The sequence below is a fragment of the Mercenaria mercenaria genome, chromosome 3, assembly GCF_021730395.1.
Source record: "Mercenaria mercenaria strain notata chromosome 3, MADL_Memer_1, whole genome shotgun sequence".
Taxonomy (NCBI): domain Eukaryota; kingdom Metazoa; phylum Mollusca; class Bivalvia; order Venerida; family Veneridae; genus Mercenaria; species Mercenaria mercenaria.
Window position 1 is genome coordinate 75,819,115 of NC_069363.1, and position 24,160 is coordinate 75,843,274.

General features: G+C 36.3%; 1 protein-coding gene across 1 annotated transcript; it reads right to left on the bottom strand.

Moving 5' to 3' along the window:
* Positions 1-548: 548 nt before the first annotated feature.
* LOC123524345 (dihydropyrimidine dehydrogenase [NADP(+)]-like) lies at positions 549-22,652 on the bottom strand. The gene is made up of 22 exons (XM_045302467.2): positions 22,333-22,652; positions 20,649-20,759; positions 17,867-17,949; positions 16,411-16,498; positions 15,027-15,188; positions 14,323-14,519; positions 13,687-13,768; positions 12,918-13,005; positions 11,813-11,959; positions 11,009-11,139; positions 10,495-10,705; positions 9,745-9,929; positions 8,192-8,407; positions 7,445-7,609; positions 7,091-7,159; positions 6,722-6,926; positions 6,169-6,431; positions 5,479-5,658; positions 4,646-4,792; positions 3,873-3,956; positions 2,793-2,904; positions 549-2,115 (listed from the first exon to the last, which is right to left on the bottom strand). Exons 1-22 carry the CDS (start codon positions 22,369-22,371, stop codon positions 1,979-1,981), a joined length of 3,102 nt encoding a protein of 1,033 aa, XP_045158402.2. The 5' UTR covers positions 22,372-22,652; the 3' UTR covers positions 549-1,978.
* Positions 22,653-24,160: the final 1,508 nt, after the last annotated feature.

Genomic DNA, 24,160 nt, shown 5'->3' on the forward strand with positions numbered 1-24,160 from the left:
TATGAATATCGTTCTTAACAAGGTCAGTTTATCCTCCATATAATGCTGAAACATTTTGTTAAATAACTGAATTTGAATAAAGCCCGATATTTAATTATTTCAGAAACGTAACAAGTTAATAGATCACGTTAGGAGAAATCAGTGAACGGAAGATGAAAAGGAAGATATAAAAACCGTGATTCTTAAATTATGCCATATTTTTCGATTATAATGGTTTTGTTAATGTAACAGGCTGAAAATACGTCTGCGCTGACTTTGAATCGAACCCGAGACCTCTCACACCTAAGGCGGACACTCTACCACGTCGCTATAAAAGCTAGCTCAATAACAAGGAAGTAAAAGTGTACCCTTATACCCTACCATACTACTTCAACAGGTAATTTTTGTGTGCTTTTATGGAATCAAGGGATATTCTTCAGGAGTTTATACTAAACGTTATTAACAAGTGTATTTCTCTATTTTGGATTATTGTTTTGTTTGTTTTTGTTTTTGTTTTTTTTTTTAGAATAAAAAGTACATCGTTAAAGTCACAGAAGTAACGAAAGACACCAGATATGTATATTTTTATTCAAAGTGTACTAGCAAAATAGGGAGATTACAAATTAAACAAAACTGAAAAAAGTAAACGCAAAACTGTTTAAGTAACTCCAGTATATATATATATATAAGCGTTACATAAGTAATAGATATAAAAAAGAAAAAAAAACATTGTTTTGTATCAATAATTCTCATAAACAAATAGCACAATTTGAAACTTGCATGCAACGTTATAAGGCCTTTAACAACAAAAGATCCTTTGGAAGCATAGAATGCAACCAAGCAAAATAATACTGAGTCAATCCCCCCGAGGTAATTTACTAACAACAGAAACCAATGAAACCTACGTACATGAACATCCTTCGGCAGCATAGGGAGAAACCAACGAAAAATAATAATATACTCCATTTGAGTGTGTTCATGAGAGGCAATGAAATGTGCAGCTCCCCTCATGACCCCTAGTACCGGCGTAAGTGGAACTCTGCCATCCATAAACATTGAGTGGACTCCATGATCCCAAAGGACCAGAAAATAGAACAACACAGTGTCAAAAAAAACATGGCAGCTAAATTATGGCAAAATGAGAAAACGCATCCGAGACACAAACTATATATGTGTAAAGAAATAAACTAACGAAACAGTTTAAATCTAGCAAAGCTAACAGCATAGGTTTAAGTTAGCAAAATGCTAATGTTATTCAAATGCATTAAACTATGTCCGTAATATCGTATGTTTTATAGAAAACTAAACATCTGGGTTTTCACAAAGCTAAGAGATTCATTTTAGAAAATGTTAGTGTTATTCAATATACATTCAAAAGTGAGCTATAACAAATATTTTATAAAAAAATCTTAACATTTTGATTCTCGCAAAGCCAGTTTAATTGTCTTTGATCAGCATAACACATTCACAAAACACATTTGCTGTATTTCCAAACTAACTTAAGTACTCGATCATCATAATGGCTATATTGCGCTCTAACAAGGGTATCAAAGTTTTCGTGTTATATCCAAGTCCAAAACAAGAATAATGAAAACATTGTATGACACATGCCCCGCTACACACACCCAGCGGTGCTTGATAGAATAAAATCATGTCCAACGTCGACATAACTAAAAAATCTGATATTCAGACATGAAAGTCCTGATAACTTTAAGTTGATAATTATTTCCAAGTTTTATTTGAATTATACGGAAACAATAAGAATTGGGTTAACAATGTAGTTTGCAACATTTGTACGTCCAAACAGGGAAGAAGTTCCATACTAGCACCCTGAAAAAAGTCACAATAAAATGCGCATGACCACTTCAAATTAATGACGAATATCAAGTTCCAGTTGATTTGGATAAAAATTGTAGGAATTGTTCATTACACGACGGACGGACGGACAGTTCAAATAATATATTTTCACTGGTCTTCGACAGCGCAGATGCTTCCAAGTTTAATTGGTCGTAAGTATAAGGTTAGCATCAGATGGCTTTCTGAGGGGTATTCCACGCTTTGGAACGTATGGTGTTGTTCTTGTAACCATCTTGATACAATCAATGATCGGACAGACGGACAGACACAAAGTGCATCCTGAAATAAGACAAATTATGTATTTGTTTTATTGCATAAATGGAAAACAAAATACTGCTGTACTGTTGGAAAAAATCTAAACTCGATATATTTTTGTTTAATATCCTATTATCATAAAAGAACAAAGGGGAACTCAAAAGGATACTTTAAATACTTATGAATCTTTTAAATTAATTGTTTGTTATTGTTTTACAATATAGCTTTGGGTCTAGAATATTTGTTAAATCCCATGTAAGAGCGAACTATATTCACCAAATTAACACAAATGAAAATGTAAGATCTTGTGCACGAAAGTGAAAGATATTTTGATGTTAAATGTAAAAGAAACAGATTTTCTTGTTATTTCATTTTTTGGTTAAACCAATTTTCGTCCTTTCTTTTGTTCCATACCAGTGCAAATATCACTGTTTTCAAACAATTCACAAAAACACGAAATGATTATAGATCTAGGACACTGGAAACATGTAATAGGTATAGATGTATGTCACTGAAAACATGTAAGAAGTATAGATGTAGGTCACAAAAACATGTATTAAGTACAGATGTAGGTCACTATAAACATGAAATAAGTATAGATGAAAGTCACTGAACATGTAATCAGTATAGATCTAGGTCAAAGAAAACATGTAATAAGTATAGCTCCAGGTCACAGAAAACATGTTATATTACTCTCATACCTGTACAATCTTCATTGACCTTTGGAAGGTGAGTTTCAGGGTCGAACGAGATTGCCTGGTAACCAGAATCGTTACATGTCATATAACATTTCCCGCAATTGATACACATATCCTGAAAAATAAATCAGTACTATGAAAGTATTCTGATAAATGTCTGATTCTGTCGTGTTTCGCGTCGCACCGACACAATTACAGATAAATTGCGTTATAGAGGAAGAGTCCCCACGTACCCCTTCGCGTATTACTACATGCACGAGCGAGCAGAACCACCTATCCGAATGGCTTCTCCGATCAAAAAAATGCCAACAAAAGCGAGATTTTAAACCAACAAGTGATCTGAAGTATACGACTTTGACCACTCGGAGGCCTCTGATCTAGTTCTATATCACTTCGAAAAATTCTGTAAATTTACACGAGCAACATAAAGAAAAACAAAAGGACTGAAAATAGTTGAGTTTTAAAGATTCGTCATTCAATTATTTAACACTTTCTCCATAAGGATGGAATATAGGTCCATTTCTGGCATGAAAATACTAAAATACACTTGCTAAGTTTACTGGTATTTGAACATCAATTATGACGGTTATAGACAATCTGATGTTCGACAGAATTTTGAAAACGATTATTTTTCTTCAATAAGGTGCGTCGTATTCTGATATCTGCATGGAAGTGTCCGTGTTTCATTCATAAGAAAAGGTATGTCTACGATATAATCACAACTTAGCACATCATTTGCAATATCTTATCAGATATGTGCTCACTGATTGCAGATCTGCATTTGTAAATTCTATTCATATAGTTTCAGTTTTCAGTGTTGTTATATTTTCTGGTCCTTTGGGATCATGGAGTCCATTCAACATATGTGTAATAGAGTTTCACTTAAGCCGGTGCTAGGGGACGTGAGAGGTGTTGCACATTTCATTACCTCTCACGAACAGACTCAATCAAACCGACTCTGTTATTATTCTTCTTGGTCGCATTCTTTGTTTTCAAAAAATCTTTTAACAGATTTTATTAATGACAATATCATTTGGCATAAAAACATTCATATTGAAATATATTTCGTTTCTAAAAACGTACCTCATCTATAAGAGCTACGACTTGTTCTTTATTGTTTAGGTCACCGTAGCTTCCAATCATGTCCAGGGCGCGTCCAATCACTTCCTGCAATCAACATGAAAATAGACACGTGAAACTTGTCCTCGCGAAATCTGGATACATAGAAGTAGAAATCTGAATACACTGTATAATTTCGGATATACAAGAGCAGAAATCCGGATATATAACAGCAGAAATCTGGATGAACAAGAACAGAAATCTAGATACAAAAAAGCAGAAATTCGGATATAAAAGAGTAGAAATCGAATTATACAAGAGCAGAAATCTGCATGAACAAGGGCAGAATGGCTTCAGGTAATAAAGTTTGAGTATGGCTTTTTTAATATATTTTCAATTAACATACGTTTATTTTTCAAGGAAGTATTTTTTCAGAGTATTTCCCGCACGATGGACACTATGTTACAACTTAAAAATGTACGTTCAAATGACAAAATCACAGAAACTGTCTTCACTGACTGACTTTTAATATATCTCAAAATACATATCTTCATAGTAAGTCATCAAATAAATCACATATTGATATCTAGTAAATACCCCTGTAAAACCAACAAAAATGATAACTTTTGTCAACTGTTCTCTTAGTAAGCAATACGGATAAAAGAGTTACCTCCCATTTATGCGACTACAAAGTTTGATCGCCTCACACAGCAGAAATGCAAGAAATGATGGTGGACATATGTAGTGACACCATCTGCTTTTCCTAAAACATATGTATATGGACATTATGTACTCACCTTCACTGAAGGGATAGGTTTCTTTGGCTCTAGAGGTGGACGGATGGCAGGTGGCTTGTTCTTGTCGTCAAGCAGGTCCACATGCTTGTAATGGGCATCCACAACCTCTGTACGCTTCTCTTTGTATGGACCAAATGATGGTATTCCCTGGAATTTGTTAATGATATATTTAATTAAAATGAAAAAGTCTTTCAATGGCTGTGATATATACTGCAAAATGGTCGAAGTTTTGATATGATATCTAAACATTCCTTTATTTCGTACATTGCTAAAATGGATTCTGTTAATTCAAAGACCCGTTCATTTCAGTAAAGCAATATCTCAAACACCCCTATTTATTTAGTTGAGTTCATACTTTTTCAAAGCAGCAGAATCAGTATAAATAGTATTGTCCACAAAAATAACCATACCAAAACACATTTTTGTTGGATTTAATGTCACGCCGACATAATTCTAGATCATACAGAGCAACGTTTTAGCTTCTGACGATAAAGAAAGACTCCAGGGTGCCCATCCTGGCAATACTTTTGGCATTGGAGGCCACCTGGGTAGAACTTGCCGTAAGCAAAGGGCGATGACTTCGCATGAAAAATACCTATTTCGAACTCACTATGGTGAGGAGCAAATGACTGGAAATTAACGATCATAACCGCTCGGACCCGGAGTAGATGTAGATGAAGTATCAACATTGTGTCTATTGTGTTGGATATGGCCCGAGTTTAGCTGCAAAGACAATATAGGACCAGTTACGAACTGTCCATTCAGCTAGCTACTTAAACGCGGCATTTATAGAGAATTCTATTCTTAAGTGCTGTATTTGTAATATATATTACCTTTCCTATCAGCTCGTTAAGTTTTGGCACAGGTTTTCCCTGCTGGTGTTTCACTGTGGGCGGACTTTGGCCATCCCAGTTGGACATATCGTCTAGACTATTCAGGTAGAGCAGAGCCTTCAGCCCAGTCACATAGTCATCTATCAGGGTGAAGTCTTGATTCTGGACTGCACTACATACCTAATAGAAGTATGAGTTACACGTATGATACATGTAGTTTCCAGATTCCACATAAAATGACATAGATACATGTATACTTTCCAGTCTCCACAATAAATTACCCTTACATGAATATATACATAATTTCCTATCAAATTTGGCACACTGCGCCCTTTGAGAATATATTCAACAATTTTTGTAACCGCCAAAGTATATTTCCACAAAAAATTAACCTCTTTATGCCTCTACATGCATTATAATCATTTAAATAAGTAACTAATGCATTGCAGTATATTTAATATAACAGTTTCTTTTTAAATCAGTCTTATTTCTGAGAATATATAAGAATTTTCCCCCGTGAATGAAAATCTTTACAGTCGCGGCCCATTAACCACCTAGCAAACAATTAAGGCACTGTGAGTTGGAACTTTGACGAGGTTTGTCACATTCAGGAAAACTGTTCATCAGCTGAGAATGAATGTTAGTGTTGTTTTTAAAGCTAGATCTTGCAGTACAGTCATTTGTGCCTACCTGTAGAACGGACGCCCCAGCGTGCAAGAACTGAAGTCCCGCTTCAGCAGAGTCTATACCCCCAGTAGCCAAAATAGGAAAGCCTGGTAGCTCTTTGGCTACGGCAGAAACTGCCCGAAGAGCGATTGGACGTATGGCATTTCCCGAGACACCCCCATATGTTGTTTTCTTGCTCTTTCCAACATTTGGCCACGCCTGACCTTGACCCTTCAAACCCATAAGGCCGGATACAGTGTTGGTTGCAGTCACACCATCTGCTTTTCCTAAAAATTGATGTTTAAATTTTAAACAAATAATGGTTAGGCAGGTACTATCTCTAAAACGGGACAAGTTTTACATCGGTGATCGTTTTATGCCATATATAACTAAATACATTAGAGGCGTAAAATTAGTTAATCCTACGGATATGTTTGCTTTGTTCTGTTAGCTTTTAAAAGAGTCACATTAAGACGGTGGAGGAAGACCCCAGCTAAATGACCTCCATTAATGTCTCACCAGTTATAAATTGTTTTTTATTTTTTTGGTTGCTTTCTTTTACTCTTATAATAATTACCTTCGTACGCAGCCCGGGCTATGCTCACAACACTGGTAACATTGGGTGTCAGTTTTGCAAAGAATGGTATTTTTACTGCCGCCCGAACCCATCGACAGATGTTTCTTACAAGCTCGGGGTCTTGACCACATGCAAGTCCCATACCACGTTCCCCCATTCCATGTGGACATGACAAGTTCAGTTCCAACGCGTCAGCACCAGCAGCCTGAAATTGATAAAAAATAATAAGATTTCAGTTCTGTGACGTATACGGTGCGTTATCAGTATGTACATGTAGTGCGGTGTTTGATATATGAGATTTTACATTTCATTTCAAATTCACAAATAACCTGTTAAGATTCAAATTTAAAACGTAAAATTATAGCATACCTCCGCCATTTGGGCAAGTTCTGTCCAGTCTTCCTTGCTAAAACTGCACATGATGCTTGCGATGATAATCTAGGGAATTCGAAAAAAAATGGAAATCATGAAAACTTTGCTCAAATTAAACAAAACCATATGCATATTTAAAATTACTAAGATGTGTCAAATCATAAATAAATAAATAAATAAATAAATAAATAAATCTAAAAACGGAAAATAAAGTTGTTATTATTATGAAATATTTAACATCTGCTACTGAATCCGAACACCATTTTTTCGGTTTCGAGAAAGCAAGATAGAGCTGTATCATGTACACTGTCTTGCGCCGAAAGATTTTATAATTCTCTCCAATACACAAACCTTGTCGGGGAAATCTTTTTTCAGTTCTGTCACACTCTTACACCAATACTCGGCTGTTTTCTCACTGATGAGCTCAATATTCAAGAAGGACCCTTGTCCAGGCCCAAACATATGTCCCGATGTTGTTCCGCGCACAATACGGGGTGACACATTCGTTACAAGATCCTGAAAAATAGTAACTATATTAGGAGATTTCACACACTTCACCATCAACAATATTTACATAAATTTACATGTGTGTTTATATCAAAATGCATCCTTGTATATTCAATTATGATTACCCGGCTGAGTTATAGTAACTGGGTATCAATCTATAATGCCGTTAAATAACGTGATCCTCGGACAAGCAGAATGTTTGTAAAACCTAACCCTATCCTTTAGTCAGCATATTATACCCTAAATGTGTGCGTGCATCCAAGAGGTGCAAATTGTTGTTTACGTTAATGCCCACGGTATTTTTTTATTCTTGTTGATAGACAAATTCAAGCCTACTGTTAGTTTATTTCTAGGATTCAATCCCGAAACTGGTCGATCTGTTGATAAATAAACAAACAAATATACTACTTTTGCGTTGAGTTCATGACATTACCGGTATTACATAACATTCAGTATTTCCTTGAAAAGAGGTGTACACACCGCAAACACACAAACAACAACTGTTCATTTTCATAAAACAATCAAAAGTAACTTCTTGGCACATGCGACAACACATACAATGTATAAATGCTAAAATTATTTCTTAAATACCTTGTCAAGGGCAAAAGTCTTTGTTAGTGCGAAGCCCCATCCTTGTTCAAATGCTCTTCTGATCATGGCGCTACTGGTGGTGGGCGGGGCGCTGGCAAGACCAAATGGATTGGGAAATTTGAGGCCGCATATCTCAACACTGACATCAACCTGGTCAATCGGGGTGAAAAACTTTGGCAAGGACGGAACTTCCGGTACGTTTTGGTTGTTTATAGACTGAAACACGAAACAAAGAACGAAAATTGTAAGGACGAAGAACGACATCACTTTCTGATGCATGACATTACATAAACAATAACTTACACATTACATAAGTAATTACAATTACATTATTTCTGGCGTGTAAGAATCAAATTATAAATACGATACGATAGTGCCAAAAACATTATGTTATACATATGTTCGTAGGAAGTTGCGGTTTTAAATCTGAACTTGGGACCCAAATGTTTTGCTTGCAGTCAACGTTTGGGTGGTCCTAGATGACCAAGCACATAATTGCTTTACAATAAAACAGAAACAGTACTAAATCACACCCCGGGCCCTCCCTCTTTCAGTTGTCAATATTCTTCGTCTAAATTTCATCCGTGTTTGTATATTTCTATACCCGCATGCGGTTCTCCTGGGCTTTGTCATTGGCAGAAATAGTGATGAAAGGTATAATATTGCAGCTAAGGACATGCATTTTCTGGCGATACTAAGCCTTTTGAAATGTGACATTTAACGGGTGTACAGTAGATTACTAAATATAGTGCCTAAAAACATAATTTTATGTTTATGTTCGTAGAAGTTGCGGTTTTAAATCCGAACTTGGGACCCAAATGTTTTGCTTGCAATCAACGCTTGGGTGGTCCCAGATGACCAAGCACTTAATTGCTTTACAGCAATAGCTGTCCATAAGAGAGCACGCTTGACTTTTCTCAGTGACTGACTCTGAATTAGAGTTTTTTCAGTAAAAACTTTAAACAACAAATTCTAAGTTAAAAAGGAACATAACTCTGTCAAAATTTAGAGTTATGGGGATTATTTCTCCTAGTGTAGATTTTGATGGTAAATAATTTTTTAAGTTTCAAGTCGAAGGCTTTGATACAAACAGAGATGTTTTCTATTATCAAAATCTTTAACCAACGGCGACGGTGGCGCCAGGGCGTGTGCAATAGCTCTATTTTTTCTTCGAAAAGTCGAGCTGACAAAACAGTACTAATCCCAACCTGGGGATCTCCCACTTTCAGTTGTCAATTTTCTTCGGCTAAATTTCATTCGTGTTTATATATTTCTATACCCGCATGCGCTTCTCCTGGACCTTGACATTGGTAGAAATACAAATGAAAGGTATCATATTGTAGATTGGGATGTGCACTTTCTAGCGATACTAAGCCTTTTAATACGTGATATAGAACAGTTATGCAGTAGCTCAATAAATACAGTGCCAAAAACATAATTTTATTATGTTCGTAGAAAGTTGCGGTAGATAACTTAATGCATGTTCTTAGATTTAAAACAAGTCTGTTCCAGAAAATTTATCATTTTTACTTTCAGATTATCCTTTTCAATACCTGTATATATTTATGGAGGTGCCATGACGCTTGTTTACCATCATTGACTGACTCTACTGTGGTTTGTGCAACACCAGCTATATCTCCGCCACAAAATACCCAGGGTTCACTGGTCTGCATCGTGTCTGTGTTCACCTCAGGTAAACTCCATTTGTTGAACTTAATTGGATTCATAGCCTCAATCACTGAAATGAAATTAATTTTGTCTCTAAATGCTTTATTTGACACGATTTAATTTCGTTTACTCGACGGATTTTGAGTCTTTTTAACACAACATATTACTATTTACAAGAAGTTGCCCCACTGCTTTTTTATTTGATTAGTCTCTACCAGTGTGTACAGTTGTATTTTGTACGCCCTGTTTCTGCATTAAGTGACAAACTTATGTATTTTAATATATTTAGTGAGTGTAGTACTATTCTGTCCCGATGAATCAGTAAGCACATTTGAAATGTCTTTACCTTTGTTTTCCTGCGCACCTTCCGTATTTTAATAATGTCCAGATCTGATTTTGAAATATGACTTATTACTTTGTTAAGATCATCTATAAAACTGCTACACTTGCGATATGTGTCAAATAGTCTTGGCCCGGTCTTGGAACATGATACAGTTCGTTTTCAATACTATTCTAGTACGGCAATATCCGAAGGATTTTTAGATTCCAATAATTCAAGCAAATTAACTGAAGGCTGATATTTCACCTTTAAAAAGACTCAATTACATTTTCTTCCAGTAATTGCTGCAACTTACGATCGGTATCCGATAGCCCAGATCCAAAGGCAGATATGATATAGTCCACTTTCAATTTGATTGTCTCATCTTCGTCCTCTATCCATTCCCCGTCGTCGTTCTGTTCAGTACGAACGAACTCCATACCACAAACACGTCCATTCTTCGTCACCACTTTTCGAGGTGATAGGAATGGTAGAAACTCGCATTTTTCATCTTTAGCGAGATCCATCTGTTAAAAAATACATAATTAGTTGCCTTTGATGCATGTCCAGAGTTTTGCGTGCTTGGAATGGAATTCTACCCTATCTTCTGTTTTAAAGTGAATATCAAAGACAGAGAAAATTCCTGTACAGTGCTCAAAATTATCAAAAAATAAACTGCACCATATATTTTAAAATACGAGGTAATTCACGAGGAATTTGGACTGATTTAATTATCAAATATAACTCTTACTAGGGGCCAACTATCGCGTTAAAAATGAATTACAATAACTCCTGTTTTAATCAGTCTTTGATATCTGTTAGAAACTCACCTCTTCTGGAACAGCTCTGATGTTAGTAAAGCCTTTTCTAAACACGACAAACACTCTCTTTGCCCCACATCTCAGCGCCGAGGTAGCGCAATCAAAGGCAGTGTCTCCAGCACCAAGCACTATTACTTTTCCTACATGTGTTTGCAAAACAGTAACATTATTTACAAAATTACTTAGGTAACATTTGTTGTGAGCCCGTAATGACACTCATTAATTTCCGTCTGATTACGTATTTTCGTTCGGTAATTTGGCATTCTTCGGGTGTAAATGATGTTCAACGCGAACACTGCTCTCCGTGAAAACTGAAGAATGCCGATAACGACTACGGAGAATAAGTTATTTGCTGAGAGACTTTACGGGTGTATCACCGTTGTAAAAATTGAAGAATGCCGATAACGAATATGGAGATACGTAATTTGCCGAGTGTCTTTACCGGTGTACCACCGTTGTAAGAACTGAAGAATGCCGATAACGACTACGGAGATACGTAATTTCTGGAATGTCATTACGGGTCCCAATCAACTTGATTATCAAAGATGGGTGTTTATACCATGTCCGTAAGCTGACGTAGCGTGTTTGCTATATAAGGTTTGATAGACAGAAGCTGATTAATATAATTTGCATTAGCAGTGAATGAGGAGCATTGATCAATTCTTACGTACGCATGCATTTAGAATTTTAATTCCATCGTTTTAAATGAAAATGTTGGTCTATTCAGAAATATCAAATACAGAAACCATTAAGACATATATAGGCAATATTTTTGTGTTTCGACCAAAACGGAAAACAACATTTCTTACATACCTGAGAGTTGAGGGAGCTGTGATTTGCAAGCACACATGCCAGCTTTGCTAGCTTTTGTAACCTTCGGAAGAAAATCTTTGGACGTGAAGAAACCCATCTCCTCAGTGAGATTCTCAAATATTGAGATCTTCTTGGGGTTTGGCAAACCTACATAAAAGAAAGCATATAGAAATTTTTTAGTCGGGTTAAAAAGAAAATTAGAATAAATCAACAGCAACAACAATTTTAATCAATCACTCCTCAAAGATAAAGATATGAGCCGTGCCATGAGAAAACCAACATAGTGGGTTTGCGACCAGCATGGATCCAGACCAGCCTGCGCCTCCGCGCAGTCTGGTCAGGATCCATGCTGTTCGCTTTTAAAGCCTACTGCAATCAGAGAAACCGTTAGCGAACAGCATGGATCCTGACCAGACTGCGCGGAGGCGCAGGCTGGTCTGGATCCATGCTGGTCGCAAAGCCACTATGTTGGTTTTCCCATGGCACGGCTCATATAACTAAATGTGTTAAGATAAACCTATTTCAATGATGAGTGCAAAAGTGATTAACTGATTTTTTGATCGTATCACAAAATAGATGAATTTAAAGACACGAATTATATAAGCGAATGAAAAGATATGACTGACCTCAGATATTCCAAAACTGTCAGATACACGGCACAGTCACCTGGAGTGTAGAACACTTTCCCTCCCCCAACCCCCCAGCCCCAAGTACTATGAACTTGTATAACCTTTTTTCATCATTGTGAATCCCGACGCAGACGCTTATCATACAACAGAGATAAAATTTACCTGAGCTAGATTGAAAGAAAAAGTCATCTCTAACTGGCTTAAGCCATTATGAGTTGACTTATCAAAAAAAAAAACACTAGCGTAGACAAGTTTTACCTCTCTTGTATGATATGTGTCTGCGTTGAAATACACAATGATGATGAAAAATTGTTACACAGGCGCGTAGTAACACAGGCACATAGTAGTTGGTGAGGCAACTGTTCCACAACCCAAGTGTCTGTGGATAGAGGTTGTATTCAGAATTGAAAGACAAATTCCAATTAATGAAAGACACAATGTATTCAGTTGCCTTCATCTAGAAACACTGCACATACCTATACCAACAAAAACAGCGGAGTAGCCATCTTGTTTCAATTTGTTCAATGTCAGATCTTTTGTACTCAGTACGCGTCCAGTCTCAATCTGTCAGAAAGAAACAAGACAAACATGAAGGAAAAGTCTAAAATAAACATACTGTAACAAATTGCTGATACCTGCATTCCAAAGAAGGAATTATCAAGTATACTGATACGAGATCATATTACATCCAAACAAAATACGCAGTTTTCAGACATTTGGTGAGAATCGAACCTAAGGACCTTTTGTCTGCAGATGCCCGTAATCCTTAAAGCACAGAAGTCCAAAATTTCGTCCATCGAGCTTATTCATAATATATCCGAGTCTGGGCATATTTTTTTTAATTTTGTACTACGTAATGTTCACCCAATGCGCCCATTTAAAGCTCCTTTAATCATTGGGTTAATATTGTAGGTAAAAGACTTAAGTATAGAGGATGAATACATAATTGAGCCGCGCCATGAGAAAACCAACATAGTGGGTTTGCGACCAGCATGGATCCAGACCAGCCTGCGCATCCGCGCACTCTGGTCAGGATCCATGCTGTTCGCTAATGGTTTCTCTAATTTCTATAGGCTTTGAAAGCGAACAGCATGGATCCTGATCAGACTGCGCAGGCTGGTCTGTATCCATGCTGGTTGCAAACCCACTATGTTGGTTTTCTCATGGCGCGGCTCATATGTTGCAGTTTGGGATAATTCTCCTATCTCTTTCTTTATTTGTAATTTCTATGTCGGATTGTCTTACTTTGACCCCTAGATCCTTCATGAGTTGAACTTCGAAGTCCACCACACTGTAGGGCAGTCGGTATTGTGGAATCTCGGAGGAACTATAATAAATGGAGATATATTTGTGTCGCTGTGTCAAACAGGATATACATTTACAGCAAACTGATAAAGTGAAACATTTCAATTCTCTTGATACTATCAGTTCATCAAAGTTAAACTTCCGTACATTGTCCTTCTCTGTATTGTTCATCGTTATCTTACACAATTATTTGTCACCGAGGCCATGTCAATATGAAATTACCAATTATATTTTCTGCTTTAACATTGCGTGGTTTTCCATTGCATGCTCGTTCAACTATATTCACCTGGATTGTTCAGTTATATAAAAATGACCTGCGTTTTCGTAACAAGCCATTCTCACGTACCAGAGGTCTACTATGGTTCCATGGTCTCCTGATTTTGACGAACCTCTGATGGATAAGAATGGTAACAAGCAAGCCCTTATAAATATGTTATTCTTTAGTTCATATACACATTTCCTATACCTGACTTACATAAATATATTAAAAGTTTCTGAAAGATTATTGAAAACCAGCATGGCATACAGTTAAGAAAGTTTTAATGTGTTTTTTTTTTTGTAATTTATGTTTAATACCTTAATCCTCCAATATAGTTCTCTTTCTCAAACACTGTTAAGCTGCTGTACCCGAGTCTTGCAAGGAACGTGGCACAGCTGATGCTTGCAGGACCGCACCCGATCAGTGCTACTTTAGTCTTGTAGCTATCAGGCATCTCGGAGAGAGGAGGCAGGTTCGGGTCTCTTATCTGCGGTATTCTCATCTCTTTAAACACCTGTGTTAAGTATTTACAATATTCATTTAGCGACTTTTATGCAATTTTGGAAAAATAACCGCTTTTATATGATATACATGGAAAGCTATGAAAATACGAAGCCATTGTATAAACATTTCTTCCACTAGCCGAACAAGAATGAAATAACTAAAATTTAGTCATTCCTTTGCACAGTGGTGCAAAAGCTAGCATACACATTTCCTAAGACATGCTATGCAAGGAATAGTGTAACTATACCCATTGCATAAGAAATGCTATCTGTTTAGATATTTTATCATGCACTCTGACATGAAAAGTCAACGTGTAAGGGACACAATTTAGTTTTAGGACTAGCATATCAAGCTTCAGTATCTTATTGTTGCAATTACCATATCAAACTTAATTAAGCATCCTGTCGTTGTAACTATCATAACTTATTATTAAAAGCATATCTTTGCAACTATATCAGACTATGGTTTTCTATATCGCGTCACTTTCAAGCTATAGTTTTTATAATTATAAACTTACTTCAGTTGCGTACTGCTGCAATCCTCCAATGTTAATTGGTCCTTCTTCAGACGCATACAGATTACACCCTCCCACACAAAGGTCACTGGTCGGACACACCATTCCACATGTGAGGCCCAGAGGGTTGTCTGAGAATATAGCTTTGGCTGCTCCATAATAATTCTAGCAATGAAGAAAATAACAAATGATATCATTGGTAGACATTTTTAAAACTATACCGAAACGCTTTCAACAAACTATCCGCGATGACTCCTTCGGAGCAACCTAAAATTGATTGTATATGTTTCACACGCGAAAACAATTAATTTTCTTTCGTGACTTTCTGCAAATACGCGACGTTCAAACATCGTTTGTTAAATGATATGTGTCTGTATATATTGGAATGTAGACAAACATTATCAAATTCAGCTATACTGAGAAGTAAAAGCATTATATGGCATAAATATCTTAAAAGTTAAACGCGTCTCATCACAAATTGCAAAAGAACTCCCGATAGGCATTCTTACAAGTAAGATTTTTTAACATAGGACACTACAGTGAAACGTTTAAACTCATCTCTCAAACCTAAGGTCAATCTAATATACATTCTAACATGGCTCGATTTGATTCTAGTTAAACAAAGAAGAAAATCAAGCTCTGTATATTCTGCGATAAACAACGGTTGACGCGCGGACCGGTAAGAGAGCATTATGACGTCAATTATGACGTCAAATTGCCACATGACGTCCGATACATTACTCCTCGCGTAAATGAAGTCCAGCATAATATTTATGAAAATATATCAATGAGCATGTCAGAATGAAAATAATCAATGCCTTCTTGTGATTTATCGTCTAATTTACCACGGTTCATCGTTCAGATGCTTCATTATTTAACCACTCGGGCTAACGCCCTCGTGGTTCAATTCCTACGCATCTGAACTCTGAACCGTGGTAAATTAGACGATAAACCACTCCTTGATTATTTGTTAAATATACACTACTTAAAGTATTCCATAGACAGTTACGTCAAACCTGCTCTAAGAGGCCAGTTATATAAGCAAAGCAATCTGGTCGTTCTAACCAGGGGCTCTCTTGAAATTTGAACAAAGGTCAATTTGTGACGTTATCCTACTGGCTGCTTAGTGCAAATGGCTGTTTAATAAGGCGACCGTTGAGGAAGGTTCAGATGGATATACCGATAGGTAGACAAGGGTTTTAACCTTTAGCCTGTTGGTGGCAAATGATTTTGATCATGGTCATGGTCTGCACTGTTCACTATTCAGTCATAAAATTTCCAGTGAGCACCCCTTTGAATAATAAGTAGTAAGGTCCAAATTGAATGATGGGCCAGTCCATTACAGAAATATAGCAGGGTAGGATATTACATGTAGTAGGATTATTACCTTGTTTGAGATGCTTGTAATGAAAGATTTAATATCAAGCTGTGTTGGACAGCTCTTCTGGCAAGGCGCGTCGGCACATTTCAAACATCTAAAATACAGGAATTAAATGAGTCACATGAATAATACATGACAAAAAGAGTAGAGTATCAAATCACAGCACTTATCAACTACCTGATAGGTGCGACAACATTGAAAAGGGTCATTAGCTACGAATGTTTCTCTGATTTTATAAAACTGAAGCCGCTTTTCAAAATTCACTCACTCAAAATTTGTTAAAAATTACATGTATGTAAAATCGGCCATGAGATATGACATCGTTTGTTTGTAAAAGTATGTCTTTAAATAATAAAAACAATGAATCGAATATATATGGTAAAACGTGTGAGAGTGTTTTGAAAAATGATAAAATTTGAGCCGCACCATGAGAAAACCAACATAGTGCGTTTGTGACCAGCATGGATCCAGACCAGCCTGCGCATCCGCGCAGTCTGGCCAGGATCCATGCTGTTCGCTAATGGATTCTCTAATTGTAATAGGCTTTGAAAGCGATCAGCATGGATCCAAAACTAGACTGAGCGGATGCGCAAGCTGGTTTGGATCCATGTTGGTCGCAAACGCGCTATGTTTGTTTTCTCACGATGCGGCTCAAATGATGAACATGGGCTTTTACAAAAGCATACAATACTTTTATATCTTCTCTCAAATTCAAGCACGCGTACACATCTGATATCAAAAAATGACAGTACAATATAATGTCGTACATACAAAATAAATGAAGTACATGAGGCATGTAATGTGTAACATTATGAATATTAAGTCGTCCCTAATGCACAAAGAAGTGAAGAAATCATTCTAAACCGATCAGTCACTCCCGCGCAGTCACGACTCACTTAACAATTTGCGTTTACATATTAATTGCAAAATTCATCAGTTTTGGATGAAATCATTTCTTCTCTCATTTTTCATGTATAAAGCAGAGTGCATAGGTTATAATTAATAAAAATGAACATTAGTGTAGATATGAAATAAAGACGAGCGGTGGACTAGTGGTTGAGGTGTCGGCTGCTTACCCAGGAAGTCAACGGTTCGAGACACACTGGGGGTCACGACCACGCATTCGGACTCGAAAGTGGTTCAAATAAGCCGGAAACTTTCATCACAGTCAAGCTATAATAAATTAGTATAAACTGATGATATTGGTCGGGTCTCAAATTTCAATATCGATCGGGTCTAACTCCCGCTATGGGTTGAGTCTTAAATGCTGATATGCGTTGGTTTTCCGATCCTGATATGGATTGGATCTCAAATGTCAGTATGGGTTAGGTTTCATGCAAATCCTAAAATGGGTTGAGTTCCAAATTCCGATAAATGCGTTTGTTCTCAAATCTCAATATTTGTTGGGTCGGTTAAATTTGGTCTCAAATCCCATATCAGATATTCAGATATTTTTATATACCTCGCTGCTTCACGGAGGGCCGCTCTTTCGCTTAGTGTTGTGTGTTTAATGTCATCAAAGTTGTTTTGTAATGGAGGGCACGACTGAAAAATAATATAGTTGAAGTTAGTATGTTCACTTGCTATTTACACATGCCATTTAAAAATATTCAAATATTCGTCTGCACTACAAACTAAAAAAAAATAATGGCGGCCAACAATCAAATTCTTGGGTTTCTGGTAATACATTTTTTTCAATCGTTAAAATAAATTCTTGCAGTGAGGGACAAAGGTGTTTTTTCAGTCTATTTATCTGTCAGCTTCTTATCTGATATTTCCTGAAAAAAATTTTGGCATTACACTTTAGCATCAAGACAGAGAACCAAAGAATGTATGCCTCTCTATGGCATGAGAAGAAGGTAGAAAAGGGACAGAATAAAATGTTACAGTGATCTAACTTTTAGTTTGCCCGGCCTTACCTTAATATCACAAAATCCTGACCGACTTTATAAATGCCTGTTAAGTTTAAGTGTTCAAATGAATAGTGTTTACTTTCAGTTGATAAAATCGGGCTGGTTTCGTAAGCTCTATAGGCCTACATGTATCTGCTGAAGACTTCTTAACAGTTGCATAAGAAAATATGTACTTCAACAAGAGCTGTCCGTAAGACAGCGCGCTCCACTATTCGGCGATTTGACAGTAAAATATATTTATGTCTCAATAAGAGACCTCTACTTTAAAAGGAAGATACACCAAGATATTAAAAGACCCTAGTACTCAGAGGGGTTAAAGGTCAACTATGGAAGGGGTAATGATGATGATGGTAAAAATATATTTTGAGTTTCAATTCATAATATACATGTAGTACCAAAGCAACAGTAACAAAGATGTGACAGAAAAATAATGGGCCCAGCCCCTGCACATACTTTGTTTGTATGCTGGACAATGTTTATGTGAAGTTACAGTACGATATAAGCAATAGTAACAAAAAAAAAAACAAAAAAAAAACAAAGGCTGCCGAAAAACTTTAACCAAGAAAGCTCTTTAACCAGTAGAATAGCCGCACCCCCCCCCCCCCCATTCTCCGAATAGTGGAGCTAAAAAGGTGTTATTTTTTCTGAATGTTGTTCAGAATGACCTCTATTTAACTTGGGTGAAACTTTGATATATACAAAATAAGATATGATGAACTTATTGAATGAAACGAGATAAGCATCCGGTTTAATGTCAATGGATCAATGATATGTTCAAGTGGATTTAAATACAAAAATGTACAATATTTCGTTTAGACTGTGTAATACATGTTACTTGGTCAAGTACGTGAAGTAAATTGCCAAACAAAGTCTTGACCGAATCCGTGAAATAAACAGCGCTTTATATATACATGTATATGTATGTTGAAAATTTATACTAAAACTAAAACTTATTTTTTGATTTCTATGTATCTTTTTACAGTTTAAGTCATGTTTTTGGTTCCTTTGCCCCCAATTTACGTAAGAAGTCCTGATTCACGTTTTGCCCTCCTACTCAAGAATGTATTTTCGACTTGATGAATACGGTGCCATAAAACATGCAGCTACATTTTAGTTATTGTGTATACATGTAAACGATGGTTAAAATTTGTATTTCGTTTTACAATAAAACGAAACGTATTCTGGCAATTTCAGCACAATAAAAGTGGAGTACTTTTTGAAAAGTCATAAACTCTATGCATTTTGATATGAAGATACGTGAAGTATAAAACTCTTATGTCGTTAAATGTGTAATAACTACAAGGACTAAATAATGAAACTTTACTACTTCGTGACCCGAGTAGTAAAGTATAATGTTATAAAAGTAGAAAAGAACGGATGTAGTAAACTGCCATGTTATTAACTGAAAGTAGAAATCTATGTAGCGTCTGCAAATGTAGTAAAGTTGCATGTTATTCAACTTGTTATTAAGTGTAGTAAACACTCAGACAAAATGTCACGTTATTAAGTTGGATTGTAATAGGAAACAGACAATACTAAGTTTATTAGGTTGTCTGATAAGTTATTAAGTTATTACGTAAACTAAATGGCAAAGAAAGTAAGGCTGTAAGGTCAACTTGGTATGGTACTTAATATAGTAAAATAACTTCAGGACACATAACATATCATCACAAGAAACATTTTTTCGTAACTTCGGGACAATTATTATTAAATAAAACCCCCATTTTTACGGCCGGAATTTCTATTTTGAATGTAGTAAATGAATTTAGGAAAATCAAAATATTATCATAAATAAATTTTTACAGAATATAATAAAGGCAATCAAAATAGTCTGTATGATTATTAGCCCGCCCGCTTAGCTCAGTACGCAGAGCGTTGGTCTACGGATCGCGGGGTCGTGTGTTCGATCCTCGGGCGGGGCGTATGTTCTCCGTGACTATTTGATAAACGACATTGTGTCTGAAATCATTAGCCATCCACCTCTGATTCATGTGGGGAAGTTGGCAGTTACTTGCGGAGAACAGGTTTGTACTGGTACAGGATCCAGAAACACTGGTTACATGACTGAAATACTGTTGAAAAACGGCGTTAAACCAAAAAACAAACAAACAAACTATATGAATATGACAGCTTCAGAACAATTGAAATAGTATTTACGGTATTAAGTAAATAACTACGGGACAAGTAGAATGCAACCACAAGTTACTTATTATGGAATATTATAGTATGTACTATAACTTCAGAACAATTAAATAAACGCACGCTGCACAGCAAGTAACTTCTGGACAAATGACATATTGTAAAAAGATGTGTAAAGAACTAAAGGCTTACCGTACATCCTTTTGTTGCGTTACGTTTCCAATGCTTCTTGTTCTCTTTTGTTCGTGCGCTGGACACAAGATTCGCGTGCTTTGTAACACGTGGATTTAATGCTAGGATATTCTGAAATTATAAAGATGCTGAAAGGGATATTTTAGATAAGATCAAACATAGGAGTTTTGGTACATGTAGGCCTGGGCTTAAAGACCTGCTCCAGTCCTACCTTTTAACCTTAAATTGTCACTGAAAAAGCATGAAAATCCTGACTATGAACTATGAAATAAAGCGTGGCCGTTAACTGTTACCTACTGTAATCATGGTTTGCATACACACAATAGAATTTGAATAGCCGCGAAGCAGGACTTTAAAATAATGTTGCCACATATACGTGTAATGATCGTGCATATGTATGCTATGTCACGGATGCCTATTTCACGCCTACAGAAGGAATGTGCACCATAAGCAAAAATTGCCAATTTAATTTTTTCAACCAGTACTGTCTACGTGTGTTCTAGATAGCGCATCTACTGGCATATAAGCATTATCTGCTCATGCGTATTAAACAAATATATAGATCTACTGACATTTTTTATAGGATTTCGAAATTTGAAAAGTACTTTTGTTGTTAGTAAAGTTTACATAAAGAATTAAGTTATTCAATTAGCACTAGACACGAAAATTTCGTGCAGACTATAGGTTGTCATACGCGTAGTTCGCGCTGAATGTATAATTCAACATCAATTAGTGAGGCGTGAATTATCGGCGTTTACCGCAGAATTGTTATCAGCTAAAAGTGCAGACACGCCTCGATACATAAAGCTGATCTATAGCTGTACTGTATTGCATACTTATAAAATATCAACAAAACTGATTTGTGGTATTTGGTATTTCATAAATGATTTTTTTTTTATTTTGATGAACCCGGACAGAAGTTTAGGCCCTTTAAATGTGACAGACATAACATGTATATAGCTTATCTAAACACGCACCTGTGCGGTGGTTATCCGGTTATAATATATGAATGACAATGTGGATGTATGCATACATGCAATGGTTGTATATAAATAAAAGAAGTACATTTTTACCATTTATCAATATTTTATTAATGGAGAAAAATGCAAAAACAAAATATCCTGTTTGATAGGCTTTCACTAGTCCAAATAAAAGAACGTATAGGGACAGCGTTTGACTACCCGCTGTCCCGTTTGATGGATAGCAACATCAGATCATAAAATAAGCTAAGATAGGCCGAGTTTTCATATAACTCCAGTAAAACTAATGAAAGATATGTTAAATCTCAACACCTAAGTGAAATAAATGCAATTAAAATATATGAGCCGCGCCATGAGAAAACCAATATAGTGCATCTGCGACCAGCATGGATCCGCGCAGGCTGGTCAGCATCCATGCTGTTCACTAACAGTTTCTCTAATTCCAATAGGCTTTAAAAGCGAACAGCATGGATCCTGACTAGACTGGTCTGGATCCATGCTGGTCGCAAAGCCACTATGTCGGTTTTCTCATGGCACGGCTCATATAAAGTAACGCCTATACCCAGGACCGAAAGTTAGCCCAGGATTTACCACTTACGCTAGATAGCAAGTCAAAAAACAATTTCAATGAAATGACGTTCTCCTCACATGATGTTTATATAAATGTAGCCATGCAGATTGGAAAATAATAAAGAAAATTATACCTCGATATCAGGTACATCCTTACTAAGAATCGAAGTCATTTTACTTCTTCCTAAGCTCCTGTCACAAAAAAAAACTAACTCCTTTTCTTATACGTCCTTTCGCCTTTCCTTCCTTCGTATACTGTTTGCAATTGCCAGATTTGCAAAATTTTCAGTCCATTCAGACTTCGATATTTATTTGTCCAAGCACAAGTGATAAAAGTTTTAAAGCGATTTTGTGTATTTTATGATATGTCACGCGTTATCAATTCAGGTCAAAGATAACGCTCATTTTGAATATATAAGCCGACTGACGGATACAAATCCAAAACTAGTTTTATCACACTAGTGTTTATAATACGATGGTTCAGTGGTCTGGAAAAAGGACAAATTCATTTTTATCTATCGTTCAGTTCATTCGCTGTACTTTCGTTGATCGAGAAATTGTGTAATTTATAATTGTTGAGCTTGTTTGACTAAAACTATCCAACAGATTTTACGTGAAAAAAAATGTTGGTCTTTTATGTGCAAAAGTCTAGATAAACCAATCCTATTTAGATTATAAATTTTTATAATGTTTAATATAATTTTTGCTTCAATATCAGTTTGAACATTACCGCAAATATTATATAAATGAAAATGGTATGACTTATCCTAAAACTGACTTTTCCAATATGAAATAAAACCTAAAAACGTACGTGTGGATTTTGCATGACGTCCGGTGTAAAGATGCTTTGGTAATATTAATAAGTTATATATTGATCAAAATTTCTAATTAGAACCCGCATAATATTGGCTAATTAAGGCTGAACTTTTTCAGAAGATCGTAGGTGTCAGGTGCTTCACATAACTGAAATTTCGAGTTACTAATGTCAACTTAGTATCTTGCCTTTTCATCCGCAAAATTTGAACGTTTGTCCGTCTGTGAAAGGCTATAAATTAATGGGCTACTTTTATTGAAACTCCATATTATACCCAGCACGTAGGTACGTGTACATATATCACCATACATCAAGTACGTATGACATATATCCTAGCCTTTAAAATTACTCCATATTTCTGACTGTGTCCAGGCTATACACCTACATTTACACGAATAATGGGTTTCTATCGGGATTGTAATGTCGCAAACATGTTCACTGTGATGATATAACATGCAATGTGCAGGTAACATAACTCTTTTATGAATTTTCACAAAGTTATGCCCCCTTTATGACTTGCCACTGTTTGATTAAGTCGGTGCGTGTGACCTGGTATCTCAGTAACCACGTTTTTGAATGAATCGAAACTTCACGCTTATGTTATTTGTGATCTTTGTTACATGTAATGCAAATATATAACACTCTTATTTTGCTTTTACAAAAACCTGAAAAAAGTTATACCATTTTTCGACTTATCGATGTTTGCAGTGAGAACTGTGATGATTCTATGTGATTCAATAATAGTTTGTGCTTTCTCACAAAGTTATGCCCTTTTTAACAGCATTTTCTTCTTCTTCTCTTTTTTTTGTGAGAAAAGTTGTGAAAAGTCGAACGTTGCTGTCTTCCAACGTTATGCACCTGTCAATATTTTGCCCGCCCAGGGGGGCGGCGGGCCGACCCGGGGGAATTTGACATTTCAAAAATTTTGTTGTCTAAATCCCCACCCTAGGGACAACCTTTTTTGTCTAAATCCCACCCTAGAGCCTGGTTGGTACATCAAATGTTTGTCAAATTCCCGCCTGTCGGGAATGGTCTTCTGTCTAAAGTCCCGTGTATGCCCGCCGCTCCCCCGGGCGGGCAAAATATTGACAGGTGCATTACAGTTCTTGTTATTCAGGAGGATGATGTTGTTGATAATTTTCCACGTT